The sequence below is a fragment of the Cynocephalus volans genome, chromosome 5, assembly GCF_027409185.1.
Source record: "Cynocephalus volans isolate mCynVol1 chromosome 5, mCynVol1.pri, whole genome shotgun sequence".
Lineage (NCBI taxonomy): Eukaryota > Metazoa > Chordata > Mammalia > Dermoptera > Cynocephalidae > Cynocephalus > Cynocephalus volans.
The window spans coordinates 37,391,856-37,409,912 of NC_084464.1; the positions used below are offsets into that span (position 1 = coordinate 37,391,856).

An 18,057-nucleotide genomic window follows, 5' to 3' on the forward strand; every position below is an offset into this window, starting at 1 on the left:
TGTTATTTAAATTATCTGTACTATTCAGGTGATTGCAAAGGAAACAATAAAAGGAATTTTAAAAGAAATATTAACTCTGTTTTCAGTGTTTTCTTACTTTCTTCTGATAAGCATTGTCCAATTTCTTTCAGTCCACTTCCTTTGCTCTTTGGAGCTGGTGTGGCATCAGATCAAGGCTATCTCTTTGAATTCTGAGCTCTACTATATAATCTGTGATGTATCCACTATGCTTGAATGTTTAATAGCTATTGGGAGATGATACCAAAAAAAAAAAAAAAAAAGCTTTGTTATATTTCCACTTAGAAATGTCATTCTGAGTTTGTAAAAAGATGTAGATATTTTAGCTTAGAATTGAATGCTTGCATCAGGGTTAATTAGCAATGCTTCAAATTATAGACCACTGCTGTTTCTTGTACAACTAACCATCAATTAGCTATGCTAATGAGAAAAGCAGGAAATGATTGCAGGAGAAAATAAAATCAGTAGAAAGAATAGAAAAACAATGGATTTTAGTCCCTGGTTTCATCCATCAATTGTCAAAACCAGAATGACTTATAAGTATAAATTCTAATTTCTTTTTGAAAGAGATGGGTATTAACAAAAAAACTAATGTTAAATTTTTAGAAGTCTTTTCCTTTTCCAGGTTTTCCTTCAGAGAAGCCATACCCAAATAATAAAATGAGCAAAATATGAGCAGAAGGAAACTTGGGAACAAAAGGCAAGTCAGGACTCTAATTCCCCCTAATAATCCTCAAAGGAACTTTAAAAAATAATCAATATAGCAGGCTCACTCCAGGCCATTTAAAATCAGAATCTCTGTGGAAGCAGCTAAATTAGCCTATAAGTCACATAATGTTATCTCAGATTGATTATAGCTGCTTTGTGAGTATTCACTTTACTCTGAGTTCTCTGGTTGGACAGTAAAAGTCTTGGGTAAATCACCTCTGGTCCTTCTATCCCCACCCCCATCACTCCCTCCCCAAGTAGGAGAGCCTTTCCAGGGAGACGGACTTAAAGATGTCTGCTGCTGATCCAGTATCTTTAAATACCTTTCTAAAAAGTCTCTTCTCTGTCAAGGTTTTGAATGATTTTCCCAAAAGGAAATCTCCTGTATATCTGGAAGTGCAAGGTACCCGAACATTATCTATCCAGTGCCATGATAAATATTTAGATACAATGAAAACAGAAAATAAATATTTGAATGGAAATTTCAGAGATCCTGATGCCTGGAAATTGTTTCCATTTGTTCTCCAGTCCTGAGAAGAACAGCAATCTTTGTAGCTGTACTTTTCTCTTTCCCTAGATTTCACTTTTACAACTTTAAAATATTTAGTTTGTATTATTTGCTTACTGTAGAAAGTTTTAAAATAAAAGAATAACAAATAACAAAATTAAAATCACCCATGAGCCTCCCTCTTTCCCATTCCAGAGATAAATATAATAATATTATTAGTGTATATTCTTTCATTTTTTTTCTATGTGTAGAAACATTATTTTATTTTCCAGAATTGGGTCATACTATATGTACGCTTTTGTAGTTTGTTTTTTAACCTTAACCTTATGTCTGTGAATTTTTCTGTGTCATCAGGCTTCAAAATCAAGATTTCTGTGTATACAGCAAAGCCTGTCATAGAGATTTATCACCATTTATCTAGTCATCCCTCTACATTAGATCTTAATTATTACTTCTGACATTTGCCTTGTTTTTCCTTTCCCACTATTTATCAGAAAATGAGATCAGTCATCGACCTGGTGAGTTCACACAGATTACTCTTCCTGACTGATGTCTGACATTATGTCCAGTAACTTCCCAGGGCCACATATGGTAACCAAGGATACTGAGCTCTTTTTCCTCTCTTCCTGCTATTCTCTTCATCAGTTTTTGTACCCAAGACTTTGCCCACCAGTGATGATATTGTTTTTCCTCTTTGAACCTAAGCCACCCTTCCCCCAAATCCTGAAGTTTATTTCACCATCTTCCAAATATGTATGTATGGAAGATTCATCATTTTAGTTGCTAACTTACATTGAGTACTTACTGTGTGCATGGTGCTGAGAGGTTTACATAATATTTTTCTTTAATTTAACCTTATAACAACAACATAAGATGAATGCTACTATTATTCCCGTTTTACAGGCAAAGAAAAAGAGGCTTCTTTGAGTGACTTGCCCAATATCACACAGTTAGTAAGAGGAAAAGCTGGGCCCCAAACCTACAGCTGTTTTCTTCTCAACCATTTTTTTCATTATTATTAACTGAAGACCATGTTTATTCAAATTTTCAAATTTTTTACTTAATGTCCTTTTTTGTTTGTTTATTTTGTTTTGTTGCAGAATCCCATCCAAGATAAAACATTACACTTAATTGTTATGTCTCATTAGACTCTTCTTGGTTATGACAGTTCTCAGACTTGCCTTGTTTTCTCAAAACCATTTTTCTATTTTACAATATAGTTACCCCTTATCACCTACAACACTATAGCAGCTATAATTCATTCTGCATTGCTATGGGTGGCTCTGATCCTCATGGCAGCCCTTCATTGCAGATATTATAATCCTTATTTTATAGATTAAAAAACTGAGGCTCATTTCACTCAACATAAGTTTCTCCAGGCTCATCCATGTTGTTGCAAATGGGAGTATTTCATTCTTTTTTATGGCAGAGTAGTATTCCATGGTGTGTGTGTGTATATATATATATATATGACAGTTTCCTTATCCAGTCATCCATCAGCAGACATTTAGGTTGGCTCCATGTCTTGGCTACTGTAAACAGAGCTGCGATGAACATGAGAGTCCAACCCTTCAACATGATGATTTCCATTCCTCTGGGTATATACCCAGAAGTGGGATTGCTGGATCATACGGAAGATCTATCTGTATTTGTTTGAGAAACCTCCATATTGTTTTCCATAGTGGTTGTACTAATTTACAGTCCCACCAACAGTGCAGAAGTGTTCCTTCTCTCCACACCCTCGCCAGCATTTGTTATTCAGTCTTTTTGATTATAGCCAGTCTAACATGTACTCATATGTGGGAGCTAAGAGAGAAAGAAGGAAAGAAAGACCACAGCGGTGCATTGGACTTGCAGAGGGAGAGAACATTCCTTGGGCTACAAAGTGGAGGGGGGGGGAAGAGGAAGGAGAGGGAGGTTGGGGATAATTGAGTGGGGGATATGGGGTACAAATGCAATATGTGGTAATGGGTATGCTGCCAGTATGAATCTGACCCTCACATCATGGGCACAAGGGATGACAATCAGCTTTGTATCTCATGAATGTTCATAACCAATAAAAAAAAAAAACCCAAAATAAAACTGAGGCTAGAGATGAAAACTAATGTTCAGGTCACAAAGCCAGTAAATGATGGAGCTGGAATCCTGACCCAGAACTATCTGTACATGAGTGTCGGGTTCTTTTTACTACTCTAGTTTAGATGGCTTATGTATGTGTGCTTTTGAATGTTAATAATCAGAGTCAGAGTGCCATAAAGAAGATCTATATCTTGTTCAACTCTCTTATCAAATGCCCCAGCTCCTTTTATAGATTCTACAACAAAACGTTCTAAGAATATAGTCACAAGCCATAGATATAGTTTGTTCACTTTCACCAAGCATCCAGTCAAATTTTGAACAGCTCTGATCGTTAGAAAGTTCTGTTCCTCCAAATGATTTTTATCCTTTTGTCTTAAAGTGGCTCCTAGGAGACAAACACAATCATCTAAGCCTAGGAATTCTGCATTCAGCCACTACGTCTCCCCCAGACTCTCTTTTCCTGGCAGAGTATGGCTTAGTGTGTATGTACCTCACCATCTTAACGATACCACTTTAAACCACAGTGCCTTGCAGTATCTCTATTTAGTTGCAAGTCCTTTTAGTGCATTATGGTTCAGCAATGTGTATGTCCTATACAATCGGGGCTTAACAATTACTGTTGACTGACTCCTTGTTTAATTGTGACCTCTGCGCATTACAGCTGTCTCCCTTGACTTCTCCCTATCCCCACACTACGTTTCTAAATCTCAGGTCCAAAGGGCCCTAACACTGACATCTCTTCCAACCCTTCAAATGGGCAACTCTCTAAAAAAAACTTCTGGAGTCACAAGTTTGGAAGGTGAGTCAAACGTAAGGCAGATGTTTTCTCTGAGTTTGACAAACAAGTTAAAGGGCAAAGGCAGCGAGCCGTGGCCGCCCTGAGACAGCCCCTGTCTTCCCGAATCCCCCACAGCGCTGAGACAGACAGAGCTCCCCTGCGGATCTGCCAGGACCACGCGCGGGGCGGGGCGGGCACCGACGCGCCTGGAGCGGGGCGGGCTCCAAGCCGCTGCTGTCGCCGAGAACCCGCGGTCGGGGCTGGGGGACTGCTCGGCGACGACACGGCGACACCGGCCGCCTCGCCAGCTACCTTCGAGCCCGCCCCACAGACAAGTACCCAAAGCGAATCGGAGAGTGAAAGAAGCGGGCGAGGGAGTCAGGTAATATCATAAGGGAGTCCCTAGCAAAGCTGTCGAGGTCGTAGCGCGCCGGTGCCTGGCTTCGTGCTCAGCACCATGGACAGCGCCCGCGGACCGACTCGGGGACGCTTGGACGCCGCTGGCTTCTGGCACGTCTGGCAGCGCTTTGATGCGGATGGTGAGTAGAACAAGCCACTTACCTGCACGCTCAGGAGTAGACTCAGCTCAGCGCCCGGTCCTAAAATACAGTACCTAGAGTTTTCCCTTTCCCTGCAGGAAAAGTTGTCGACCTGCGTTGTTAATGCAATATACTTAATGCAGCGCACTTAACCGATGTTTGTTTGATATATTCGTTTTACATATCTAGAAACCTTGTGAAAATTCAGGGCGGGGGGAAGGACTTGCCCTCCACTCCCAGGTGTGTGTGTGCGTGTGTGTACATATATATACATATTCGAGGCTTGTGGGCTGAGACTCAGCTATCTGAGGTCAGCTTTCCCTAAATGTGCTCATTTTTACCCTGTGACTTTGCTGTACACGCCCACCCCCCACTCTCTCAAAGGCAGGATAAATTTTACCAACTCTCAAAACGACCTCCCCACCAAAAAAAAAAAAAAAAACCCAAACCAAAAAATGAAAAACACCCAAACTACTTGAAAAATAAAACTATTTAACATTTGCTTTGTTCTTTATTAATAACTAAAGAAACATAAAGAAAACATCTAAAATATGTGTTTTAACCTTTCAAACTAACTCATTAAGCTTTTCCTAGCTTCCAAAATCCTTGAGTTGAAATTTGTTCTAAAGCTCATATTTATTCATGCATGTAACCCAAATATTTATATAAGCCCCAGCATAAAGCATTTACTCTGGAACATGTGCATACTGTTCAAATCCACATCTTCTAGAGATAGATGTTGGCACTTAGTTATTGGAATAACAAAGAACAGCATTCATGGGGGTTTTATAAATTGTGAGGTTAAAAACAAATTTAGATAAGTACTAAATGTCACGTTATTCTATATAAATGACTATTATTTATGCTTATCTTCTTGCATTTAGAAAAAGGTTACATAGAAGAGAAGGAACTTGATGCCTTCTTTTACCACATGTTGATGAAATTGGGTACTGATGTAAGTACTTGCACCACTAAGCATTAATTTATGTGTCTCTTAGTGAATATAAGCGTTTGACTCTTATGTTGATTTGTACCTATTAATCCCATCTGACCTCTTTTCTTCCTTGCAGGCATGTAATTTTTCTCTCTCTCCTAGCAACACGGAGGGATTTAGAAAGATTTTAAAAATGGTACAACTGCAGCATTAGATGTGCTAGTCACTGACTTTCAGTTTAACATCTGTCAACCACTCAGAGATCCTAACTAACTGTAGACTCAGTCAACTCTGTTTTGAACGTCTCCCTGGTTATGCCTCTGCTAATCGATTTAAACCTGGAGATAAGGTAGCTCACTTTGTTCAAAAAGCTGGAAAAGATGTTAAGCATGTTAAGGTTCTGGATGTTTAGTGCATATGTTACTCCTTTGATAGCAAACTACAAACAAACCATTTAAAATCATTTTCCATTATTCATTTTATTGGGAGAAGTTACAGATTTCTCAGGGAATGACAAACCAGAAAGTAATCAACATATCCAGAACCCAGAGATAAATGTAAACCAGTCTATCCAGTGTCTATATCCTTCCTTGATGGTAAATCTGGCCTTGAGAGATGTAGATTAACTTTTAAAGACCCCTGTACCAAAGCAGAGGAAAAACTCACACAGAGACGCATGAGCCCAGGCCACACTAGTGATGGGCTTAATCTGATGAAATCTCCATGAGGGTATGCATGGTAGGGGAGTAGCTCTGGGGACAGTGCATTAGAGAATTATGGAGGTAGCTTGTCTTCAGACTTCAGTTGTTTACCTGGAGGAATACTGAAGTGATTGCATTCTCACGTAGGATCCCAGTGAGGGAAACAAGAGGCTCCCCACACCAAGGAGAGCATGGGGAGGGTGTGGGGGCCAGGGAAGCAGCTCAGAAGAAAAGAAGCTGCCATTGGCCTCCATCAGCCACACAGACCTCTTGGTCTCTCTGTCTGTCTGTCTGTCTGTCATGTTCTGTCCCTCTTTTTATGTCTGTTTCTGTTATATTTCTGCTTGTTTCTGTTCTTCGTCTCTGTATTTCATGGCTCTCATTTCCCAGTGTCTCTGGCCTTCCTCTCTGACTCTCATCTCTCTTGTCTCTCTCTGATTGCTATTTCTCCTCTATTTTTCCATCTCTCTGTCTCTTTGCTTTCCCTTCTGTCTCCAGTCTCTCTGTTTTTCAAAGCTCTCTGTCTTTTATTTATCTTTTCCTCTCCCTTTCCTATCTCTCTGTCTCATCTCTCTTTTTGCCCTTCATTTACTTTGTTTCTCTTCCCTCCCCCCAAGTCTTTGTCTCCTTACTGGTCTCTCATCTTGCTCTTTTTGTAGCTTTTATCATTCTTTGTATGCCTGCCCCTGCTCCCCCCACACCCGGCCCACGCCCTGTGCAGCCTGTGAGGTGAAGGAAGTGCAGGTAAGAAGGATGGAGACACAGGGCCCTTTTCCCCTCAGGTCAGACCATTCGCACACCCTTCTCTTTCTCCTTCCTTTCTGCACCTACACTGGCTACAAGCAGAGCTAAGGAAGCCTCCTTGACCTGAGGCTCCCACTTTAATCTTGCTGCCCAGTTTCACATGCCTGCAGTCCACAGTGAAACTCTTCAGCCTTGCCCACTTACATCTGTAAGTACTAAGGCTCATGGCATCCCAGGAACCCATGCGTCAGATGCCATTTCATCAACCATGGATGGAGTATTTGAGGAAAGCAAAAAGATAAAAGTAAAACTACTTGAAACCTTGGAAGAAACTGGATGGTCAACTCCTAAAAATCTAAATCCCTAGAGACTTGGAACTTCACATCTTTTCAGAAGGCTCATTGCTTTAGTGATTTACAGAAAAGGAGGAGAAAAATAGCTGTCAGTGTTGAAGCTGGAAGTGTCTTATTTCCAGTCATGGAAGGTGGGAGGCAGCTACTCAAATACAAAGGTCTGTTCTAGGCTGAGGATGCTGTGAGCTGTCTTCTTCTGAGCTTTTGGCTAACCTTAGAGGCATTGTTGCCATTAGTGAGAGCAAAGAGGGATGTCATCTCTTTCAGTATGGTTTTTCTTATCCCCACCCCTCCCTCAGATCTGGCCTGTGGACTAACCCTCTAACACAGGGGCAAGCATGGACCTTGAGGAAAGGAGACAACAAATGAGTCGCCAGAGTCCTAGGCAACTGGGTTCAGTGCAGGTGTCCCTGTGGCTGGAAAAAGTTTAGAAGGTCTCAAAGTCCTCATACTAGTGCATATCAAATTTGGGTGTGCTTAATCATTATCTGTATTTATTAAAATGCAGACCCCTGGGTCCCATCCCATATGTATAGTTGAGGTCTGCCAAGGACCTTTTAAAAGAACCCTGAGTCAGTTTGCGTCTCCATTCACCTTCTGTGCTTCCAGGACCAGTGACTGCCTGTGGAGGGGAGATTCCAGGATAATCAGGCCGGTTCCACAGAGCTGTGGCAGCAGTCCCAGGCATCTCTCCATTGCAAGTGGCCAGTGAGAGAGCTTTTGGCACCAGGGTGATCAGCTGTTTAAGTTGTTAACCAGAAATGGTATCATCTGCTACTGGTTCCCTTTCAAAATGTTGAGACATGACTCTGAAGAGTTGCAGGGATCTTTGCTGGGCACTCTGTGCTGTCTGGACAACCATGATTAAGGAAACTGTTCCTAATTCTGAACTTTTCCCCTGATGAACAATGAGTAGGCCACAAATAAGTCCTTAGTAACAGGGCAGGATTTCAAAAGCAGAAGCCCTTATAGCCAAGGACAGTCTCCATTTGTTTGGGACACCTACTTTTGATTGGTGATGCCTGGCAGGTACAGAAGCCAGCAGCAGTGTTTAGGAGTGGCCAGCGGAGGCCCAAATAGCTCTAATTTCCTCTGCTGATTAGTGGGTCACAGAGAATCAGAAGAAGGTATTTTGAGGTTTCTAACAGCAAGCTGCCTGCTAGTCAATCTTGGAGAGCAATCAGTCTGTTCGTAATGACTGCTCCTCACAGTCTCAGACGGGATTGACTTAATGCAACCATCAGCTGCTATTGCTGCTGTTTCTGTTGTGTTCCCCCAACACTTTTCTTTTCAAATACTGGGAATTGTGTGCTTGCTTTGGCAGCACATATACAAATACTGGGAATTGGCCTCTAAACCAGGTCTAGATCTAGCCGGTCCATTGCCACATTAGTTTCTATCTGTACACATCCCTCAGGTTCAGATTACACATATCCTGAGCCTCTTGCAATGCGGCAGGGTGTAGGGTCTCAGATAAGGACTGGTGGGGAATTGTGAAGGAGGGATACTTAGGCTCTTTTGTGTTAGGTCCAAGAGGTAGTCATAAGGCATTTGGATTAGGGGTCTGAGAGAACAGAAGTCAAGGCTCTGTGCCTTCAGACAAAAGGTGGCATGTAGAATCTGGCTCCAGCTTCTCTGACTTCACATTTACTTTGAAATCTAATTTTCTACCAACATGGCTTATGCTAGTTAACTTCTTTTGGGAATGCCCAGCCCACCATAAAGAACCATCTGTTCATTCAACGAATCCTATGTTTCAGAGACAAAGCAATGATTACTGTAATGGCAGAGTTTTTAATCTAAAAGGTCAAGCTGAAATTTGAAGTGAAGGCCCACCCTGCTGAGTGGTTTCCATCATGCTTGTCCTGTATGGTGGGTGCCTGCACTCCCAAACGTGGGCACACACAGTCTATGGTGCTGAGACAAGACAGGATTTTCTCTTTATGTATAGTGGTGTGTCACATGAGGAAACTTGGTTGGCAGGAGATCTTAGAGTCTCAGAGTACCTGTTCACCTTTCACAGATAAAAAAAAAAAAATGCAGATCTTTAAGTCTCACTCCAGAGAAGCTTCATGGTGTCAGAGAAGGACAGCTACATGAATATGTGGAGACAGAAATCTGGTGCTTATGTCCTAGCTCTGCACTGATAGCTGTGTGATATCAACATACCATTTAAACTTCCTGGTTCTCCATTGTCTTATCCATAAAATGGGAATAATAATTTTTTGCCCTGCCTATCTCATAATGAAGACCAATGAGACAACACACTGAAAAGCTTTTTAGTTGCAAAAGCACCCACTGTATACATGATCTTGTGGTGACGTGGTGTCTTCTTGGGTCCTTAATTTTCCCAGTGTCTATTCTGGACCCCCTTCGTCTCAGGTCTGCAAGGGGTTACCCCACACAGGGTAATTGAAGTTCACGCTCTTAAACACTGAGAAGCTTTCAAGATCTAAAGAAGTTCATCTGCCAGTGGGATTCTTGATTTGTGAGAGCAAGTTTTCTAAGCCACACTAGCCTTTGGGGCATGCCTTAAATCACTCTCACTATCGCCTTCTGATCCCTCATGAGCAACGGAGGTAACCCAGAGAGAGAGTAGATAATAGACGTGACCTCAGGGATCACACGACATTTGCTCAGCCTTAGACAATTGATTCAGACATTATTTTTCATTTCTTCACTTGAGATTTTGGTTCTAAACCAACAATGTCTTTTTTTTCATATTTTTAATTTGTTGTGTGTTCATTTAAGAAAGTATTCATTGTTTCAACTAGGCCCTTGACTATTTTCCATTTTTAATCATCAAGTGAATATATTTGGTTGATGTATTTACAGAATCAATCTGCCCAAGTCCTCTTATTTTAATCATTTTGGGTTTCTGAGTACAGGACCTGAGCCATAGAAATAGCAGATGGCCTTGGTATAGCTATAATACACAAATTCATTTGATTAATACATCATCTCAATCATAAGTACTAGTGATTTAGATTTACCTTTAAAAAAAACACAGCTATACACAAATATGCTATTTTTAGTCCTTATTCACAAAACTTAGTTGTTTGTAAAGAGACTCACCTTCGCTGCAATTTGTTCCAAATGAAGTTGATTCCTCAGTATCTAGTATCCATTTGGGGACTATACAAGCCATTAGTTCATTATACTCTTTCTGTTGCTTGTACTTCATCCATTTATCATATTCTGATTCCTTTCAGCAAAAGGTGAGGAGTAGAAAAAAAGGAGGTACAGTTCCATTTTTATACTTGCAGGCAAAAGTTTGCATATGGTTGGGCAAGGGAGAGGCAGACTGTTGACTGACATAAAACTTTGTCGCTCCTTATATTTTTGGTGTCCACCCAATCCTGGAAGTATGGAAAATCAGGCGATATTAGGGAATCCAATAGTTTAAACCCCATCCAAGCTCAGAGCCTTTTTTCTGCCTCACTATCATAACCCACCATCAAACATTTGCTGTTTACCCATATCCTTTAATTAGTTAGTGAGCTAGGACACCAATGTTAGGGGTCAAGATCTTACAATAAGGCCCTGGGATGGCTCTAGCATAAAGCTGTTCTTTTTGACCACGTTGTTCCCTGGCTCTCCAAGAATTGGCTTTCAAATCTTCATGGCCTCATAATATTTAAAGCATTATGTTATCTAACCAATTGCCTTAACCTATCCTGAATAAATCCCGAAGAAAGTTACCAAGTCCTCTTTGCATTTTCTTTGAATAATTTCTCATTTACACATCACTTAGCATTGAGCTCTCTACTACATGCTGACTGCTTACCTGCAGCAACAGCAAGATGTGGTGCACTGGACCAGATATCAAAAGTATTGGTTCCAGGCTTGTTCTTGCCAATATCCAGCTGCATGACGATTCATCCTTTTGTCCCGTTTCCCCATCAGTAAATTGAAAGAGTGTCTCAGATCCTTAAAAAAGGGTGCCTAATATTTTCTGATTCTTTTACCCACTCTCTTGCTCTCAAATCACCAAGACTCATCTGAAGGAAGCATATACCTCAATTTATAGTGCAGAAGTAGATGAAATTATCATGAATTCAAGTATTCCTCTTTTCATATGTCAAGATCTAGAAAGTAATGAGTTTTTGTAACTCTCCTACTAGATTTTCCACTCCCTGGGAAACACTCACATATGCAAACGGCCAGCTGAAGAGATGACTTCCTTAGGAGAAAAGGGCATTACTTTTTTTTTTTTGTCTTTTTTCGTGACCGGCACTCAGCCAGTGAGTGCACCGGCCATTCCTACGTAGGATCCGAACCTGCGCCGGGAGCGTCGCTGCACTCCCAGCGCCGCACTCTCCCGAGTGCGCCACGGGCTCGGCCCGAAAAGGGCATTACTGACGGCCCATCCAAGTCCAGACTATTAGAAAATTGAGACATTTCTCCAGCCATTGGTGGGAAAATGGTAAAAGAGAACTTCTATGTAAAAAGCTGGAACATATAGATCAAAAAAATTACCTAAACAGGAAAAAGCTAGTAGGCCAGAAATGAAGCCAGGGGCTGAAGAGTGTAGTGAGTATTTTTCTATCTCCCAGAGCCATTGTGAGGATTCAGTGGGGTAACATTTTTGAAAGAGCCTGGGTTAGTGCCCATTCCCTGGCTGGCACTTCAGAAATGTTCATTTTCCTGCCCTTCCTCCATCTTCTTGTGAATGAGATGTAGGGTGCTGTTAATTCTCCACCACACTTCCCTTCCCACCATCTCCTCATTTTTGTGGAAGCCCATTAAGGAGAGGCCCAGTGGAAAGGAAGGCAGACAAAGATGTCTTCCACCAGCCTGCCATAGAGGTCAAGGACCAGGTCTGTTTTGCTGACCATCGTGTCACCGGGAGCCAGAATTGCGTTTGGCACGTGGTAGATGATCAATAGAAAATGGTCTATCCTTGGTTTTATACCCGGGGGTAACATGTCATGCTGGGCTAAAGTGTTTTAGGACATTTTGTCCTAGGAAGGACTGGAACAGAGCCTGGTTGTTCCAGCAAGTTCTTCTTTACTTAAGGATGGTGCATTCCCAGCACATTATACGGTTATTCTTGAGAACTACAAATGAGAAAGGAGGAAGAACTGAGTTAGTCCAAGGCCACCCAGAGAACTGTCTTACACATGTGTTCATGAATGATGCATCTGGAGACTCTCCTGGAAGCTCAGCATCAACCCCGTCCCCCGACACCAGCAGGGAGGAGGGTAGTCAGTCAACAGAGTCACTTCTTCTCAGCCCTTCTCTTCAGCCTTGGCTCGAGACCAGACATAGGGAGAATGAATTTAGCATGAATTCCAGCAAGTCTGGAATCTTGAAATCAGGCACTGTTTAGGATTATCTATGCCTCTCATCTCCTGCTCTATAATTCATTCTTCATTGTTGGTTATATACATCACCTTTCTTGTAATAACCCTGAAATCCATTAAAGAAGACATGTTAATGTGTAGAGAAGGTTGTACAAAGAAAGTGAGATGTGACATTTTTGGTAACTCAACAATTACTTCATTACTTTGATTTCTTCTTTTTTGTTCTCCCTCTAACTATTTTTTTTTCCTCAAAGGACAAGGAGAGGATTAAGAGAACGGGCTACAGCAACTTGAAGGCCCAAAACAGCTGGACTTTTCAGTTAAAAATTTAAAACCTCTGTGTTCTTGGGAAGAACATCTGTATATTAATTACAATGTAGTCTTTTGTCATAACCAAATACATAATAATGTTCAAACTCGTTCTTTTAGACCTCTAGTCTCTGAGCTCCTTTTCACCATGTTTTAGTAACTCACTAACTATAAATTTTACCTAGCCAAGATTCTGATTAGTGGTTGGTTGCTCAAGAAGTCTCCATCTCTGGTGTCTTATATACAAAAGGGTAAGATCACTATAAATGTCCAAGGAACCTGCTTTCCAGGTTAGAATACCATTATTATCAGGCTGTGTGCTTTGAATTTTGGCTATCCTAACTATATTTTTGAAATCCCAGTGGCTTCAATGTGGTTATATTTGGCCCATTGCAGGATGCAGTCATGAAAGAAAATGTGCACAAGATGAAACAGCAATTTATCACTACCCAGGATGTCTCTGAAGATGGTCGCATACAGATGAAGGAGGTAACTTTCAGGACTGTATGTTTGTTGGCTGTACCTTTCCTAAATATTTCTTTCTTGACTTTACCTTCTTAGGCTGTAATTTCCTTTGAAAGACAATGGAAATTGTACATGCAATTGGGAAATTAGAACTTTGTGCAAGGCAGTTGGCCTAGATAACATTTTTGAAGTAATCACCTCTCCTTTTTCATCTGCTTAGTAACAAAGGATTTGAAATTCTTTCATCATTTTATTTAGATCAATCAATATTAATACCTATTTTATAATTGGGGAATTGAAGTGATGGAGGCCTTTCAGTTACCTGGTCCAACATTTGTCTCTACACGGTGTCCTGTTCAAATTGAACCTTGATATGAGGAAAAACTTACAATAAATGAGTTTGAACTTAAGCATCAGCTTCCAGTGCAGGTTGAAAAGATCTATCCCTGAAGATCATACACACACACACACACACACACACACACACACACACACACACACACACACACACACGCACGCACGCACACACACACAAACAGCCTATTGCTGTCTTTACTTCGACTCCACCACTTTTATTGAGTACTTACTAAAGTAAGCAACTGTGCTAAGCATACAGTTCCTTAGATGGTCTACTTCTTTCCTGATAATTCCTGCTTCCAGTTCCAAAAAGGTTTACAATTTAGAAAGTATTTCCACATATAGTATGTTGTTGTTTTCCCACAGAACCTATAGAAGAAAGGCCTGGAACATTACCCTTATTTTACAGATAAGGAAACGGAGTTACTTTCCTAGCATCATATGGCCAAGTAATTGGCAGCAGTTTCAGTGTAACCTTGTTTATAGGTCTGAATCTATACAGGTTCATACTATATAGGTATAAATCTATACATAAAAATTAGATAGTATGAAACTAAGATATTATTTCACAGTCAAAATTGCCTGCTAGACATATTATCTGACATCTGAAGAGCTATTCTCTTGATGCTGCCATACTTGAATCGTCAATATTATTGAAGAAAATAATACAGCAAGTTCTTCAGAAAGCTATGGTAACAGGGCAAGGTAATGCTTTTATATAAAAAGTGCACATGGCCACCAGGAGGCTGCCTTTTCAGAAAATTAATAAACTAAACCCTAGATTTATGAGTGTAGCTGTTTCCAAAATTTTTACTTAAAGGCAAAATTGTACAGGTAACTAATAATTCGTACTACAATTGATGTAAAAGTGTCAGCGTATCCACCAATGGAAAAGCAAGAACAAGCATCAAACTAGATGCACCAAAGTATTCACAACTGCATGTTCATTGTTGTATTTTCTAGCCCCTAGAACAGGGCATAGCACATAGTGGTGCTTAATACATATCTGTTGACCTAATTAATGAATGAATGAAACATAGTAAATAACTGAAAACTGTTCTGTTATCTCACTAATAGCAGGTAGACATTCCTGAGCAATCGGCCAACCATTTTGTCATTAAGCCCTGCCAATGAGTGCCAGTGAGATGGTTCTTTGTAGAAAAGCTGATGGTGCAGGATTAGGTTGTTCCCAAGACTCCTTAAAACCTCATGAATCTGAGTCTAAGAGCAGCAAGGTAGTGTGTTTCCCCTACATTCTCCTGCTGTACCATTGACTATTTCACTTACTCCAATTACAGGTACCTGTGACATAAAAATCATACCAACTTGACACATTTTAGATGTTCCAGCAAAAAGTAAAATGGGGAAGAGGCCACTACTGAAAACCAAAGTGAGGTTTAGGGATAATCTGTATATATTACTTGCCTAGGACTCCTCTGTGCCTCTCCTAGATAGAAGACAGAGTGAGTTCTAAAGACCTAGCACTAGTGAGTTACATTCTAATTGGGTTTCTTAGCCTGTGCCACCCCTATGTGAAAACACTGCTTCATCTAGAACAGCAGTTCCCAATTTCAGTTGACCTTGTGTGGGTTGGTCAGAAAAGCATAAAGTCAATATGATGTAATATGAAATCTTGGGCAAGTTACTTAAGTTCTCTGAGCTTCACTCTTCTTTGCCAACATGGCAGTTACCATTTATTGACTATTTAATGTTGACTGGTTGTTTTGCTAAACAGCTTATAAATATTGGCTCATTTTACTTTCAGTCTTCACATAAGTACCAGGATATCAATATTATTATCCCCCATTTTCCAAATGAGAAAATTGAACACAAAGATATCAATTAAATTAGCCAAGATCAAATAATTGTTAAGTAATGGAGAAGGAATTTGGTTCCACTCGAAAGCCTGTCACTCACACATTGTGCCATGCGGTCTCCCATTGATAAAAGGGAGATATTTATACTTATCCCAAAGAACTGGTGTGAGAAATTAACGAGATGGTAAATGAAAAGCACCTTGCCAGTGCTCGCCATGTAGTAAGTACTTAATATGTGACAGTTATTATTAACATGATGTGTCCTTGAGCTGACCCACATCCAACTGGAGAATGTGAGTGGGAATGTGAACTAATCATGCCTAAAACCCACCAACAGTATTTGCCCTGGACTCACTGTGTGGCATTATACAAGATGTTGAGATGGCCATTATTTATGAGGGCAACTCAGAAAAAAGACAATATATGCTGCAATACCCTAGGTTTGGCAACGAACTAGCCAAACCTGTCTATGTGCTAAAACAAGTTTTATAATCGCTTAGGGGAAAAAGGTTACTACCTTTGTTCATGGGAGTGAGTGAAGTAAATCAATCAAACTGATACTTATATAGAAAGCTGGCTGGTTGAATTTATCACACTTGAACCAACTATGGTAGTATCATATAGACACTAATAATGTAAAGGAATATAAACCATAGCCAACATTCAAGAATCAAGCCAGACAGCTGTCATTCCTGTTTTGCATATGGCACCAAAGTACTTTGTATCTCACCAGCAAAGCATAATGGTTGAAAGTGTGGGCTTGAGATTGCCTCAATTAAGTCCCAACTACACCACTACTAACTACAAAAACTTCAGCAAATTCTTTTTGTGTAGCCCAGTTTCCTTAACCAGAAAATAATAGTAATGGTGTGTTGTGTACTTTATAGGATGTTGTTAAGTTTAAGAGAGTTAGCATATGTAAGCATTTAGAACAATGCTTGGCATATATAAACATTATTTTCTATTTGCTATTTTTATATTCTATCATTATAGAATTAAGTTAATTTAGTATTAGAAGTTCTTAGAGTAGTGCCTGGAACATATTAAGTACTTAACACATTTATTATTGATAGTATTATTATTTTGCATTGTAAGCTCATGGAAGGCAGATATTCATAGTGTTTCATACCTAGTAGGAGTGTGATACTTTTTAAAAGAAACAGTGAATCAAAGAATGACAATCAAGACCACAGAAATGCAACCTGGGCTCTCCATCCTGAGAGATGAGCTCTTCTGCCCAATGGTATATCCCACCATGCCTTTTACCCAGGGAGCACTCCTTAAATGGACACTGGCCAGCGTACCTGACTGCTATTCTTTCTGTTCCTTCAGCTTGCTGGTATGTTTTTGTCTGCGGATGAAAACTTTCTTCTGCTCTTTCGCCGGGAAACGCCCTTGGACAGCAGCGTGGAGTTTATGCGGGTGAGTGTTTGATCATGTTTCTATGGAGAAAGAAGATTGAGAGGTAGCCTGGATCCTAGCCACCTGCTGTGGCTGCTACCACTCCTGCCCAGTCCCCAAGGGAGAGCTGCACACAGAGGAAAAGATGAAGCAAAGAATCCCTTAGTGATGAGCCAGGACTTTGGCCCCAAACCTCAATGTGCTTTCTCAGCCCTGGTCTGGGCTGTTCCTGAGCTGATAGACTCCTTTAGCTTATGCTGGAGGAAGGCTTAGACAGGGGGCCAGGCATGTGTGCTGAAAAATACAAAGGGAGGGTGGGAGGGGTGGAGGTGGGGAACTGTGGAGGCTGGAGAGCATGTGCCCCATCTAAAGCCATTAGCCCTGTGGAGCTTCAGCAAACTGTTGCCTTTTGTGAGTCTTGTCTAGAAATCTAGACTCTATGTGAAACTACCTATTTTTAAATGTCGGCAGCTAATTCTAGCTTTGAAGGCATGGTTCGGTACAAACATAATTTACTAGAGTGTTGATCCAGCCAGTGGGCCTTCTGTTTGCAACCACTGGGCTCAAGTAAAAACTAAAGGCAGAATCAATGGCCCCTCTAGTCTCTTTCCCTGTGGGGTACCCCTCCCTCAGCCCCTAGGTAATACTGCTCTGTTGGTGAAGAAGGACCAACAGCCAGAGCAGCAGATTCTACACAGCCACTGCACCCAGGTTCCCATTCCTGAAATATTTACCACGTCCCCATTTAGGAGATGATAACTTAGCATCCCTTTGCACTATTTTGTTTATCTTTATGTAAAATTGGAAAATCACATGCATAGGTCATTCACAGAAGAAATCTGAATGAACCATAAAGATATGCCAGTAATCCAAGAAATGTAAATTAAAACAACTAATTTTGTTACTAAATGGTAAAGATTTTAAGAGGATCCACAAAAATATGCAGTGCTGGCAAGGAAGCCTTGAGATTGTTCTTTGTGCTCTGTTGGTAGGCATGCACTGTGGGATAATTTTATGGAAACTAATTCTGCAAAAATTCA

At 40.7% G+C, this 18,057-nt stretch overlaps 1 protein-coding gene across 1 annotated transcript in view; it reads left to right on the forward strand.

Moving 5' to 3' along the window:
* The first annotated feature begins 4,548 nt into the window (after window positions 1–4,548).
* The window catches only part of SCGN (secretagogin, EF-hand calcium binding protein), a 46,703-nt gene continuing 33,194 nt past the window's right edge, over window positions 4,549–18,057 (forward strand). The window contains exons 1-4 of the mRNA XM_063098423.1: window positions 4,549–4,630; window positions 5,515–5,585; window positions 13,374–13,466; window positions 16,949–17,038. Of these exons, the coding sequence (XP_062954493.1) occupies window positions 4,549–4,630; window positions 5,515–5,585; window positions 13,374–13,466; window positions 16,949–17,038 (336 nt within the window). The remainder of the gene's footprint in view (window positions 4,631–5,514; window positions 5,586–13,373; window positions 13,467–16,948; window positions 17,039–18,057) is intronic.